The 14,300-nt window shown below is 37.3% G+C and overlaps 1 protein-coding gene and 1 long non-coding RNA gene across 4 annotated transcripts in view; one reads left to right on the plus strand and one right to left on the minus strand.

Moving 5' to 3' along the window:
- Nucleotides 1-14,300, plus strand: part of CCDC30 (coiled-coil domain containing 30) — a 96,449-nt gene that overhangs the window by 28,915 nt on the left and 53,234 nt on the right. The window contains exons 1-3 of one of the 3 annotated variants that reach the window (XM_082687135.1): nucleotides 6,866-6,985; nucleotides 8,288-8,425; nucleotides 10,385-10,554. The exons of 1 other annotated variant lie outside the window; for it this stretch is intronic. In XM_082687135.1, coding sequence (XP_082543261.1) covers nucleotides 6,875-6,985; nucleotides 8,288-8,425; nucleotides 10,385-10,554 — 419 coding nt within the window. In that variant the 5' untranslated portion in view covers nucleotides 6,866-6,874. Of the gene's footprint in view, nucleotides 1-6,865; nucleotides 6,986-8,287; nucleotides 8,426-10,384; nucleotides 10,555-14,300 lie in introns of those variants that run through there. One more of the 3 variants, XM_082687133.1, reaches the window with a different exon arrangement.
- On the minus strand, nucleotides 1,052-13,065 carry LOC309842641. Its single transcript, XR_014299712.1, has 3 exons — nucleotides 12,357-13,065; nucleotides 10,078-10,193; nucleotides 1,052-2,062 (listed from the first exon to the last, which is right to left on the minus strand). It is a non-coding gene; the product is annotated as an uncharacterized lncRNA (long non-coding RNA).

Here is a 14,300-nt window from a genome sequence, read left to right on the forward strand (position 1 = left end):
CCTCTCTGCCTACTTGTGATCTCTGTCTGTCAAATAAGTAAATAAAATCTTTTAAAAAGAGTAGTTGTTTAATTTCCATATATATCTGTATACATATATATGTATATATGAAATTTCCAGTTTTCCTTCTGTTATTAAATCTGTCTCCATCCTACTGTAGTTGGAGAAGACATTTTGTATCTATTAAGACTTGGTCTATCGCCTAAAATATGGTCTATCCTGGAGAGTGTCCTGTGTGTACTTGGGAAGAGTATTTTGCTGTCATTGAATAGAGTGTCCTATATATGTCTGTTAGATATTGTTGATTTATTATGTTGTTCAAGTCCTCTATTTCCTTAATTCTCTTATATCTGTTCCATCCATTATTGAAAGTGGGATATTGAAGTTTCCAACTCATTGTAGAAATGTCTACATCTTCTTTTAATTTGGCCAATTTTGCCTTATATATTTTGGTCAGCGATTAAGTACTGTTATATCTTATTGCTGTATTGAAACTTTTATTAATATATAATGCCCTTCTTTGTCTCTTGTAATCTTTTTTGATTTAAAATCTATTTTGTCTGATATTAGTTTTACTAGCTTTGCCCTATTTGGCTACTATTTGCATACTTTTGCTTGCCCCTTCTTTGCATCTTTGGATCTGAAGTGAATCTTCTGTGGACAGTATATGGTTGAACCATGTTGTGTTTTTATTGAGAGATTACATTACATTTAAAGTAATTATTAAAGTAGGACTTCTGTCATTTCATCATTTGTTTCTATGTACCATATAGCTTTTTGTTTTCCTCATTTCCTGCTTAAGTGTCTCTCTTGTATATAGTTGATTTTTTTTTGTAATAAAACATTTTAATTCCTTTTCATTCCCTTTTGAGTATGTTCTGTAACTATTTTCTTTGCAGTTACCATAGGGATTGCATTTAACATGCTAAAGTTATAATACTTTAATTTGAATTTATGTCAGTTCAACTTTGATAATATGCAAAAACTTTGCTCATTTACAGCTTTGTTCTCAGTAATTGACATCACAAAATTACATCTTTTTTTGAGAATTTTTGAAAGATTTATAAAAAATTTATTTGACAGAGAGACAGAATGTGAGAGAGGGAACACAATAAGGGGGAGTGGGAGAGAGAGAAGGAGGCTTCCCACTGAGCAGGAAGCCCGACACAGAGCTTGATCCCAGAATTTTGGGATCATGACCTGAGCTGAAGGCAGAGGCTTAACAACTGAGCCATCCAGGTGCCCCACAAAATTACATCTTTATATATTGTGTATCCAAAAGCATGAATTAATAATTGCTTTTTAAAATGTTTTAGTCTCTTAAATTACATAGAAGCTTAATTATAGAATTAGAGTGAAAGTTCCAATAATATTAGGTTTTAGGGTAATAATAATTTTTAAAGCAATATACCAATCTCTTAAGTCATGTGGAGAACAAAATTGGAGTTTTAAACCACTGTTACTATAACACTGGCTTTTATCATTGTCCATATATTTACTTTTACTGAGATGTTTCTCTTCATATGGCTTTGAGTTACTGTCTGGTATCTTTTTATTTCAACCTGCAGGACTCCTTTTAGGATTTCTCACAGGGTGGGTCTAGCAGTGACAAACTCCCTCAGGTCTTGTTTATCTATGAATGTCTTACTTTCATTCTCACTCTTAAAAGGACAGTTTTGCTGGTTATAGAATTCTAGGCCGACAGGTTTTTTTTTTTTTTCTTTTAGCATTTTTAATATATCAGCCCACTGCCTTCTGGCCTCCAAAGTTACAGATGAGAAATCTGCTGGTACTGTTACTGAGGATCTCCTATAAATGACAAGTCACTTCTCTCTTGCTGCATTCAAGATTATCTCTTTATCTTTGGCTTTCAGTGGCCAGTTTATAATACGTCTCAGTGTGGGTCTCTTTGATTTAATCCTTCTTGCAGTTCAGTGCACTTCTTGGATGTTTATATTCATGTCTTCAACCAAGCTATCATTTTCTTTTGTCTTTGATGGTGACCATGTCTGTGACTCATTCCTTCTTCAGTTACCCATATATCCATTGGGAGGAGGCTGATCTGGGAAAGGACCAAAACAAACCTAGAATTACAAGAGAGTTATTTGGGGTGGTACCTGAGAAGGATCAAGGGAATGGCAGCTGTGGATTAGCAAAGCCTTTAAGCTCATGGTGCAGGTCTGATACCCATTAAAAAGGGAGAAGGAAGGAAGATTGGATAGGAAGAGCCTCAGACTGTGGTGTAACTCTAAGAAGTCTCATTCAGACCAATAGGGCTTTGGCACAGTGATAACCTGTGAAGGAATTCCACATTAACCAGAAATGGACAGGTCTTACTATCCCTACCATGCTTAGTCGTTCATTGGAGGTTACCTGGGAAGAGTGTGCCAAGTTCTTCCCTGAAGGGAGAGATACCTACCAGTGGTACACTGCCATGTGGCTCTCTGTGTCACAGAATTTTCGATGGTAGAAAAGATCCTTGGAGAGTGACTGGTTAATCCACCTCCCTCTATGATAGATGTCATCTATGACATTCTGAATAAATGAGTATATGTCATATTTTAAAACATGTTTAGAAAAGAAGATCATACATATCCCTCTCATGTTTAATTTTAAATACCAGAAGTTTTTTCTTTGTGTAATCTCAGTCCTCTAGGCTGCTTTCTTTACTTTGTCATCAAGACTTGAAATATGTGATTTCTAAAATAATACTGAATAGATTTTTATGATCAGAGTTCTCTCTGATCTCTTGATCTTCCATGAAGAAAAAGACTCAAGCTTTCTCCATCAAGTTTAGCGCCAAGCAATGGAAATATCACTAGGTATTCACTAAGGGCTCATTCTCAGCTATGGAATTGAGTGAACTGAGTGCTGTAATCAGTAGGTTAGGAGTTTCAGATCTTGATGCAAGGCCATGCTTCCCTCAGCATGGATCTTCAGCTTTTTAGTGAGTGTGTGGGTGCTTCGTGCAATCATTCCTGGTCTCTTACTACTTTACTTTCTGTTCCCTACAAAAAGGAAGTTAGAGGATGGAAACTAAGATTTCAGTGCCTACACAGTATTTTAATGACTCTGCTGTGGGTTTGATATAATTCATTTAATGTTAACAGAAAATTCTGGGAGATAGGTATCATTCACAATAGCCACAATATATTGAGCATCTCTCATATGCCATGACATGTTTACATAATCCCAATAATCCTTGTAACAGCCCTCCCCAAGGTAAGTAGGGCTATTCCCATTTCATGGTTGAGAGAACTTAAAGGGACTTGAACAAAGTGAGAGGCAGAGCTAGGAGTTGTTCTGGGTTTAGTCTGGACTTAGAGCTGATTATGTACATCAGATCAACCCTTTTTTATGTTCAATTAGCTAACATATAGTACATCATTAGTTTTTGACGTACTATTCAATGATTCATTAGTTGCATATAACACCCAGGGCTCATCACAACACATCATGTCAACTCTAATGAGGATTTATGGAGGGTTTATATAGGGGATTAATTATACCTCCTGGGGGTTACAATATACTCCACACTGAGCACATAAATCACGTCCACCTGGAGGTGGTGACTGCATATGTTCCATCCTGCCCACTGCCTGCACCTGCCACCCCCATGGACTGTGCCTGTGAGAGGGCGTGGGCAGAGTGCAGGCATGTGGTGGGGATGGTAGTAGCACTTGTCAAACTGTGCCTCCCAGGCACAGTTTGCTTCAGAGCATTAGATGATCCCCACCTTTGGGGCAGTAGAACACTGAAAGTGGAAAATTCTGAGCTGTTACACCTTTCTCCAGAGTCGTTGGTGGCTACCCCTTGCCAATGGGGCAATTCCCTAGCAAACCTGGTTGCTTCTCTTTGCTTACTGCTGCCTGACAGGTGAGGTAGGCACCCATCAGCTACCCAGAGCTCTCTTTCTCCCACTGCTCATTTCTTACAGTATTTGCTGCCCCTCTGCTGCCTTTTTCTGCTTTAAACTTTGGTCACCATGTAGTACACAAAGGACACACATTGCCTAAATGCATAACCATCATTAATATGCCACAAATTATGTTAAATTTCATATATATATTCTTTTGAAAAGCTATCTTTTAAAACTTATAACATTAAAATACATGATGTTCTTATACTGAATTACACAAAGGAAAACACGAAGGAAATGATGGGAGTTTTCCATTTTTAAGGGTTGAAATGGTTCTCGCACTTGGCACTGAAGCATCTCAGGTGATGTAGGGTGGAGCCAAGGAGATTCTGGCTTTGGGTGCTGAATGCATCAGCATTCATCTGTGGACCTGCAGAAACGTCTATCAGGACAAACGTCTATCAGGTGAAGGGGAGAAGCTGTCCTGAGGGAAAACTTTACCCTCTCCTATGTCCTTGCCCAGTCCTGCTAGGAAGTCGACCTAATTCTTAACCATGTCTTTTTTCTATACCCCCAGACAGGAGGAGTTGTAAAAGTTACACTGGGGTTTCAGCATCCATTTTTACTGTTGCCTGTCCCATTCTTTCTAACCCATCTCTTCCTATTAAACACGAGAAAGGTAGATTACTGATCATCAATAATAATAAATAATATTTATTAATATTAATAAATATTAGTTTATTAATAATAAACTAAGAAATTAATTTTTTAAAAACCTGTTGGTTAATTTAATACATATCTGGCAGTAAATATGAATCCAGAAGGACCAGCAAAGCCCCAGAATACTTTTCTCCAAAATTTAATTAGGGTAGAACTCTGGTGGATCAATGCTTTCCTCTTCAGCTTAAGTGAATGAGTGTTTTTGTCTCTGAATTAAACTAAAAACTTAATTGAAGATTCTGTTGAAATCGAATTTTGAGAAAAAGTACTATCAGTGTTGGTGTCTTCTATTTCTAAATTACATCTAAATACTCAGAAGCTTCCTTTGCCTATAGTTTTGTTATTGGGCCAAATCTACAATGAAATGTTAACTTTTCAAAAGTGAAAAAAAAGGGGGGGGCACATTAGCAACTTATATCAGGACAATGAAGATCCTGTAGTATATTCTTCTAACACTTGGTTCCTTTGGTTCAGCTGCCAAACAGCAGTGAGGGCTCGAACACTTCATAAAGCCACTCTTCAAAGGATCCAAGACCAAACAGGAGGTGAAACTTGTTGGTACAGAAAGTTTTCAAGTTGTATCTTCAGGGAAGGATGCTTAAAAACTATAGCTTATTTTTTCTTTCTTTCTTTTTTTTTTTTTAGAATAACACATGTATGTATGTATTTTAACTGATGATTTATTTGGCTTAAGACTTCCCTCTTAGAACCTGAGTTAACAGTAATATAGGAAAACAGCAGAGAACCCTGTACGGAAAGTCAAGAGACAGTGCAAGTACAAGATTTAAATGAGGTAAGACATAAAAAGGTCATTTCCAGTGACAGCTGCTAATTCAGTTGCGGCACACTCCATAAGGATGCTTAAGGATAACTGAATATAGGCAAAGGGAGAAAATACACCTGCAGGAATGGTAAACCTACATCTTGTGATTATAATCACTGGTTACAGGTTAGGAAGGAGCCCGGTAAAATATATTTGGGATAGACTAGTGTGTTGAAATTGGAAGGGTATTTAAAGGTACTGCCTTGCAACTGAGTAAACGTGAAAATTCAGAACAACCCAATAACACAAACACCATTTACAGAGCATTGCTGTAAGTGAGGTGCCCACATGTGCATAGGGATCATTGTCCTCATTTTTCTGATGACAAAACGGAGTCTAAGTTAAGTAACAGACTCAGTTTTCCGCTGTTGGTAAATAGAACAAGACCAGTAAGACTTTTTTCCCCCACAAATCATTCTTGGTTTCCCAAGTGGGAGAGTAGAGACCTATCCATTTCATGCTGCTCCCTAGTGGGGTGGTACAAAGGAGTACTTAGCTCACCTGACAGGTGTGCTCTGACCAACAAGAAGGGTCCACAGCTTGATGGCAGTAATATGAGAACTGGCTCAGTTCTCAGTCCGTAGCCACCAAATTGCATTTTGGCCTCAACTTAATTTCCTACTAGGTTTTTGTAATAAGAGAAAATATGCTTTGGTAAGTTCAAATAGAGTAGATACTAAAAGTAAGGGCTTATAAGTTAAATTTGGTTTGAATCCCAGTGCTGATCTTGGGAAAAATATCTAATATAGCTGAGCCTCACCTCTGTTCTCTGTTTAAAAATATATATATATATAATATATAACTATATATTATATATAGAATATAACTTAATTATGTTTATATATTATATAACCTTATGTTTATATAAATATATCATATAACTTAATTATATTTATATATTATTGACTTTACATAAATATTTATATAATATATTATATAGTCTATAACTTAACCATATTTATATATATTTTATATATATATATATATACATATAAACATATATATATATTCCAATTTTGTAGGGGTCCTGGAAAACAAAATGAGATAATGCAAGTAAAGCATGTATCATGATGTCTGACACATGGCAAGTACTAACTAGTAATTACTTTCATTATTATTGCAATTATTATTATCAATTAATCTGGAAAGATTTTAACAAGACTTTATATCTGATAGCTGCTTAACAAAATATTTTCAAAATCTCACTTCATTCCTACTCTGATGGTTATAATGTATATAATAGAACAGTATCAGCTCCATCTTAAAATTGAGGAAGAGGCTTAGAGAGAAAAATGTCTCTTATGAGCTATGGTACCATGAATTACTTTTCCCAGCTTCATATCTCCCCTAGATGACTTTATAATTGAGTTAGGCAGGAAATTACTATTATCAGAATCTACACATGATTTAATTTAAACATGATCATTGTATATAGAATTAATTATGTAAAATGCTTTTTGCAGAGTTTGAAAATGAGCCAAGAAAAAATTGAAATATTTGAAAGTGAGTTGTCAGAAGAAAGGAGAAGGCAATTGGCATCTGATTTTACTACTATACAGAAGGCTTTGAAAGTTGAAAGTGAGGTATTTTGCCACTCAGGATGTTATTTCCCTCTTTTTGCATTCCTACTTTAGAGATTTCGTGTTACCATTTATTTTGGTTTTCAACTAAATCGTAGCTATAGAATACATGTATCTATTAGTAATAATGGGGTGAGTGTCCCTTCCACAAGCTGAGTTCCAGCACCAGCCAAAGAGGGGCCTGAAGTAGCAGGTGTTTGATTATTATGGTGGTCATAGAGTCATGGACTTGTCTCTCCTTTTAAGTGCTTGTCCCAGCATCTTGGAAAGGTCTGTCAGGAGACAACCAGCCTATATTTGGAAGAGAGACCTGGATGTGAGTCCATGGAAGTCTAGATCACCAATTTAGAGGATGGTGACACTTAATCAGTTTGCAGGGTGGGTGACAGCCTGTGCAACGCCCCAAATCCCATCCTGATGACCTACAGGAATTTTCAATGCAATGAGGCAGGAAACTGATGCCACTTGCCCTCTTCCGGTGGTTTTGGGTGGCCACTCTCCATTTTCTCTCCTTTTTGCCCCACACCTTCCTCATCAACACTGTCTTCCCTTTCTGATCTCAAGGCTTTGGGAAAATACCAAGTAACTCCTCTCCTAAAGTAAATTTCATATCACCTGTTCCCTTCATAGGGTACCACAGATTCTCAGGTCCCAGTCACCCACCAACCAAAATGTATATTCCATATCATCAGTGTAGAAATTTGATAAGAATCTACATATAAGTGAAATGTTTTCTCTCACAGATATAGAAAAAAAAATCAGAGTTGATTAAGTCACTGAATATATTTTATTAAGTAAGGCAGCATACTCTGTAGTTAAGAACACAGAGTTTGAAGTTGGTCAGACAGGTGAATCTTAGCTTTACCACTTCCTAGCTATGTGAACTTAGGCAGGCCACTTACACTCTCTGAGCCTGTATCAGTAACAGTACTGCATGGGGTTGTCACAAAATTAAAGGCATGGTTGTTCTGTAAAAGGTAACTTAAAAAAAAAGATATATTTTAAAACAGGTAATATAACTAATGCAGGAGTTGCTGAAGAATTTACCTCTCTAGAAGCCTTGCTGAAAGTAGGAATGACTCTAGAAACCCCGTCCTTCAACCTGTGAATGATAGAAACTAGGAATGCTCAGTTTAATTAATTGATTTAGGTAAACTTTAATTATTAAGAAAGTAGTTCTGCCAGAAGAATAAGTTGGAATATTTAAAACAACAAAAGAAATTCTAAGATTCCTATTTAGAAGTATTATACCTTTTATGGGAAAGTCTTATTTTATTTTATTAAATATTTTTATTTCTTAATCAGGGATTGCAAAAATCAAAGTCAGAACTTATATACCTTTACAATGAAATTCAAAGTATTCCAGGGGCGTCAGAAAATGGAGACCATTTTTTAGTAAAATATAACCAGCTACAAAGAGAGAACTCTGAATTAGAAACAAAGGTGAGACTGAATTAATTCTTTAAATGTTCAGTGTTTTACTTTATCTTTTATTAGGATAAGATAAAAGGAAATTAATTTTCAGGAAAAAATGACTTGGAAATTGGCATATCTTTTACTCACATAATTACATATATATAAAATTATATAATTTATAGAATAAATTGCCATATTGTATAGGTTATAAGCCAATCTGCATCTCTGAATAGATGTCAGTCTTCACTCTTAGGATTACGCTGTTAATTCTTTACTTTAGATCAGTTTCCAAACAGTTTAATTTTTAGAGTGCATATTATAATGTAAAAGGTTTACTTAAAAATAGAAATACCAAATGATCCAGCAATTCCACTATCTGGATATATACCCAAAAGAATTGAAAGTAGGTCCTTGAAGAGATAATTTACACACTCATTTTCATAGCAGCACTATTCACAATAGCTGAAATGTGGAAGTAACCCAAGTGTTTATTGATGGATGAATAGAAAAGCAAATTGTGGTATGTAACACACAATGGAAAGTTATTCAGTCTTAAAAGAGGAGGGAAATCCTGAAGGATGCTACAACATGGACGAATCTTGAGGACATCACACTAAGTGAAATAAGACCATCACAAAAACACACACACTGTATGATTCCAATTATGTGAGATACTTAGAGTAGGCAAAATCATAAAGACAAGAAGTGTAATGGTAGTTTCAGGGGCTGGGGGAGGGGTGAGGGCGAGTTATTGTTTAATAGGTATAGAGTTTGTTTTATAAGATGAAGAGTTCTGGGGATGGTTGATGGTGATGGTCACACAACCCTGTGAATGTATTTAATACCACTGAAGGCACACTTCAGTGTGTAAGGTTAAGATGGTAAATTTTATGTTATGTGTACTTTACTACCACCCCCCCGAAATACAAAACAAACAAAAGTTTACTTAAGTGTCTTCCACCTTAAATCTTCAAATCAAAGCATTTTTTTTCCAGTTATACTGAAGGTCAGGTTCATACTTAGAATTAGGAAAATGTTTAAATGTCCTGCCCCCAATACATTCCCCAAGTATAAAAATGGCTACCAGACCACAGTTAGATGGAGAGGTTGTCTGCAGGGTGATTCCTGGAGTCCCACTTATTAACTACTCCTGGCTGTCTTGATTAAAAAGGTAGGGAGGAGTGAAGGCTTGAACACACAACTAAAATATATTGGGTTATATTTTCATAGCACATGTGAAATGAAGGACTAAGCCCAGGCATCATTTATCCTCTGTGAAGTTGTTATCCTGAAAGCAGGGTGCAGGCTGCTGAGGGATTGGGACTTGGAGCAAACAGTATATGACCTAGTAATGGAAAGGTCCAGAACACGAGGTTTGCTACCTGGAAAGAGGGATACATGGGGCACAGCCTAAACTAAGTTTTGTTGGAGGACCTTGTCAGCAAAGGGTTGTCATCACACTGTACAATTAAAGGATCTTGTCTTATGAACTATCTCTGGACAGTGCAACACAGAAGATGAACTGTGGCAACAGGAATATAATGTAAAAACAAGAGATTCAGATCACTATCCTGGTAATCTGGCTCTCCCTTGCTCGCTCTTTTTAAAAGCTTTTTATTTTGAAATAAATTCAGGCTTACAGAAAAGTTATAAAAATCGTACGAAGAATTCCCATGTACCTTCACTCCTCCAGTATTAGCATGGTGTACCGCATTTGCTTTATCATTCTCCCTCTATCTTCCCTTCTCCAAAGATACCCTTCTTTAAAACCACACGGATTTATGCATCCTTGTGCCTATGGTAAAAATGGATTAGATTACATAACAACAGCAAAGCATTAAGTTAAATTAGAAGATGACTTCAAATAGGTTGTCAATTTATGTTTATTTGTCAATGATTATTTAAACATTTAATAGACTCAATGTACTTTCTCATAATTATATATTAGAATATACAAAATAGAATATTTGTCTTCTCACTTTACAGGTCTTGAAGCTTTCACAAGAATTTGAACAATTAAATCATTTTACTGTAGGGAGAAATACTACACCTGATAATTTAATTGCAAGTGAAAATATCTGTAAAGATCTTGGGTCTAACCTAACAGTTTTGGAAGTAGAGATTCAAAGCCCAAAGGAAGAGAAAGAGGAATTCTGGTAAATTGAGAAAGTCCCATATCACATTAATTATTTGGGGGGAGAGATACACTTATTTGGCTTGATCGTTGTAAGAATTTGACATTCACTTCTAAATGGTGTGAGTGGAAAAATTAATTATAAGCAAGCATTTCCCCCAAGGAGTTTGTCTTTTATATGTTATTACATTTTTAAATTTTATCTTGCTTTTTAAAATAAATTTATGCATTTTGAGGAAAATTTGGAAAGCACGGAAAAATAAAAGGATTGATAATAACCCTTAGTTTCACTAAGGAAATCTATTAATGTCCTAATTTAACTATACTCTGCCAAGAGATTTTTTGCTGTTTTTATTTAACATCATATCTGATAATCATTTTGATAACCTTCTCTCTTTTTTATTATGTTATATTAGTGACCATACAGTTCATCACTAGTTTTTAATGTACTGTTCCATGATTCATTGTTTGCATATAACACCCAGTGCTCCATGCAACCTGTGCCCTCCTTAATACCCGTCACCAGGCCCACTCATTCCCCCACCTTCTTCCCTTCTAAAACCCAGTTTGTTTCCTAGAGTCCGTATTCTCTCAATTAGTCTCTCAAGTCCATAGGCTCTCATGGTTTGTTTTTGATAAGCTTCCCTCCCTTCCTTCTTCTTTCCCTCCCTCCCTCCCTTCCTTCCTTCCCTCCTTTTTTTGTTACTCTTGCCCTCAAACTCTTGTATTTCTGCTTTTTCACCAGAAGTATCTTTCACAGAAACTTTTGAGCTTTTGGGCTAATGCATTATTCTGCCACAAAAACAAATAGATGCAATCAAATTTTGTCTGGGCAAAAGCCTTATCTAGATCATCAGAAGGAACAATAGATGGCAATTTTGACTTGTACACCATATACTGAAGGATACATCATCAGTGAATTAGGAAAATATAGTCTAGGTGCAGCCTAAGCTCCATCTTTGTAAACGTTTTAATGTAGAAGGAGGGTTTTTTGTTTGTTTGTTTGCTCGTTTTGGACTGCTGAATTTTATGCCTTCCCAAAAGTTGCTTTTAACTTTAGAATGTGCTCTGAGTCCAAGACTCACAATCATGAAACCTAGTTGCAGAAGTGGGAAAAGCATATTGGAGACATGGTGGGGAACAGGCATGATAGTGGTCACAAGAGTGAAGAGCCAAGAAGCTTGGTCACAGTATTTAGGTTTGCTGTAGGGGAAAGCGGAAGTCTTGTTCTTGAGCACTAGAACAGTGTATTACCAGGTTTTAAGGGAGATCGTTCTAGTTCTCTAGAAGAGATAAATTGAAGAAGAAAAACAGACCAATTAATCCAGATATGAGCCACAGGTGAAGAGATAGTGACCTAGATTGAGTAGGTGGCAATGGAGTTGAAGTGGCCAATCTTCAAGATATTGACATTAATTATCAAAGCCGACAAAAATCCACCCAGCTGACATAGGATCATTGGTAGGGATATTTGCCACAGGGAGGAAGGCTGCGGCCTTAACTCAGTTGGTGGTGGGGAACCTTGCCATTATAAAGATACTAGACTTCTCTCTAAAGAGCTCCTTGTTGCCACCTGTTTCCTTTACTTGGTCCAAATTACTTCCCATCACTGGGACTGTGAGAAGTCTCTGTATCTGCCCTATGCTTCCCTCTCTCCTCTTCTTGGAATGTTTCCTTGTTTACTTATCTCCTGTGCCCTACTTCCCAGGCTCCATTTATCTCAGATCCATTACATAATAATATTTGACAGTAAAATTGCACATCTTCCATGTGCCAGATACTGTAGGGAGATACTGAGGATACAAAATAAGACATAGCTCTTACCTTCATGGTCCGTATAGCCTGCAGGGGGAAGATAGACAATTAAACAGAGCAGTATTGGATACGATGGGAGCACAAAGGAGGTGCCCTGTTCAGGCTAAGAAACCAGAAAATATTCTTAAAGGAAGTAACAGACTGAGTCCTGAAGTATAGATAACCCAGGGCCAAGCAAAAAGTGAGGGAGTAATTTTCAGGGCAGATATGACATGTGCAAGGGAAGGCATGATTTGTTGGAGGAACTCAGTGACCTCGGTGCTGCTATAGCGCAAGAGTGTGAAGAGAAGAAATGGGGAAGGAGACATTGAGAGTGAGGAAGTAGGCAGGGACCCTGTCACGAGGGAACATGAGTTTGGACAGTAGGAATGGGGAAGTTTGGACAGTAGGAAACTCCCTCAGTGTTTAGTAACATGGAAGAGATCAAAACAGATTTGCCTGTTCACTTGGCCTGCTGTGTGGGAAATAGATTGTTCATATAGGACTGAAGGTAGTGAAACTAGTTTGGAAGCTGTTGCTATAATCTGGGTGAGAGAGGATAGTGTTGGTGAGGTTAGAGAAAAATGGATGGAAGTGGATCAACAAGACTTAGGAACTAAGGAGTATAGGAAGTGAGGAAGAAGGAATGGTAGGCAGGGACTTGGGTGTCAGCAGAGATCAAGGAAGACTTTCAAGTTTCTGGTTTGAAGGTGTCATCCATTGAGTTAGGGAACATAGTTTTGAGGGAGGAGTGAAAGGAGTACAGCTTTTGATATGTTGACTTTGAAGTGTCTTTAGAACAGCCATGCCAAGTGTGGAGCCTGGGCTGGAGGTCTATTTGAAAATCATCAATAAGTAGACGGTAGCAGAAATCCTGTGATGGATGAGATGGTCCTGTAAGTCTCTTGATGAAAGTACGCAAAGGTAGAAATGTAAGGGGAGCCTCTTTATAAGAGACAAAAATAATTATCCCAAAGGTAACTTAGACAAAACAGCCAGAGAAGTAGAAGAAAAGTCAAGGCAGAAGCCAGATTGAAGAGTGTTTCTAGAAGAAATAGTAAATAGTGTCATGTATTGCCAAGAAAATAAAGAACAAAAGGTGACTATTGAATTCAGGTTTAAGAATGTGGTTGAAGACTTTATTTAGTAAGAGTTGTTCCAATGAAAGGCAAAAACCAAATGGCTTCCTAGATCGCATCTTATGGGATGGTAAATGGGAGTGAACTGAGGGGTGAGGAGCTCTCTGCAGGGCTCAGAAACTGCCTTTGGAGATGAGGAAAGACTGATGAGTGGGACTGAGAGCCCTCCATCCTTTTCAGCCAGAGAAGACCTACTTTATCTGTTTCATATGTGGAAATCTGTGTAAGATTTTACTTCAAGAAAGGGGCAACAGCTAAAATGTTTGAAAACAACTGCTATTTAGCTGGTCTTCTCCTTTCACGGAAGAGGTCTCTGAGACCAAGAGAACTGAAGTGACTATTTTGGTCACAGTCTCATACTTAGCAAGTTATCATCAAGACTATGGGAGCTCCCAAGTCTCCTAACTCTGAGTCAGAGGTTATCAGTAAATCTACTCTGGAGAGGACATAGTCACAAATATCTCAAGGGCAAGAAGGTGCTGGGACACTTGGGTTCCAGGTAGTTGTTATGAAAGTGAGCTTTATGGTATTAAAAATACCATTAAGTCTTTGTATAGGTATAACATGGGTAGAAGGGATAAGAATAGAGTCCCATCTGTCTTGTTCTGGACTGTTCCCAGTGTCTAGAACAATGCCTGACACACAGTAGGTGTTTTAAAAATATTGGAGAATGAAGTTTTCCTTCTACCCCCACTGTATACTTGCAGTTGAACCCAAATATGGACCTCCGATGGCAGCCCTAAGCTTACAGAGCCCAGCTGATCTCAGCCTGGGTTTGCTTTGTTAGGAAGCATGGGCCAGAGGAGCTAGTAGCTTCTCTGGACCTTAATGCCTT

This window comes from Mustela nivalis (genome assembly GCF_964662115.1).
Source record: "Mustela nivalis genome assembly, chromosome: 10".
NCBI lineage: Eukaryota > Metazoa > Chordata > Mammalia > Carnivora > Mustelidae > Mustela > Mustela nivalis.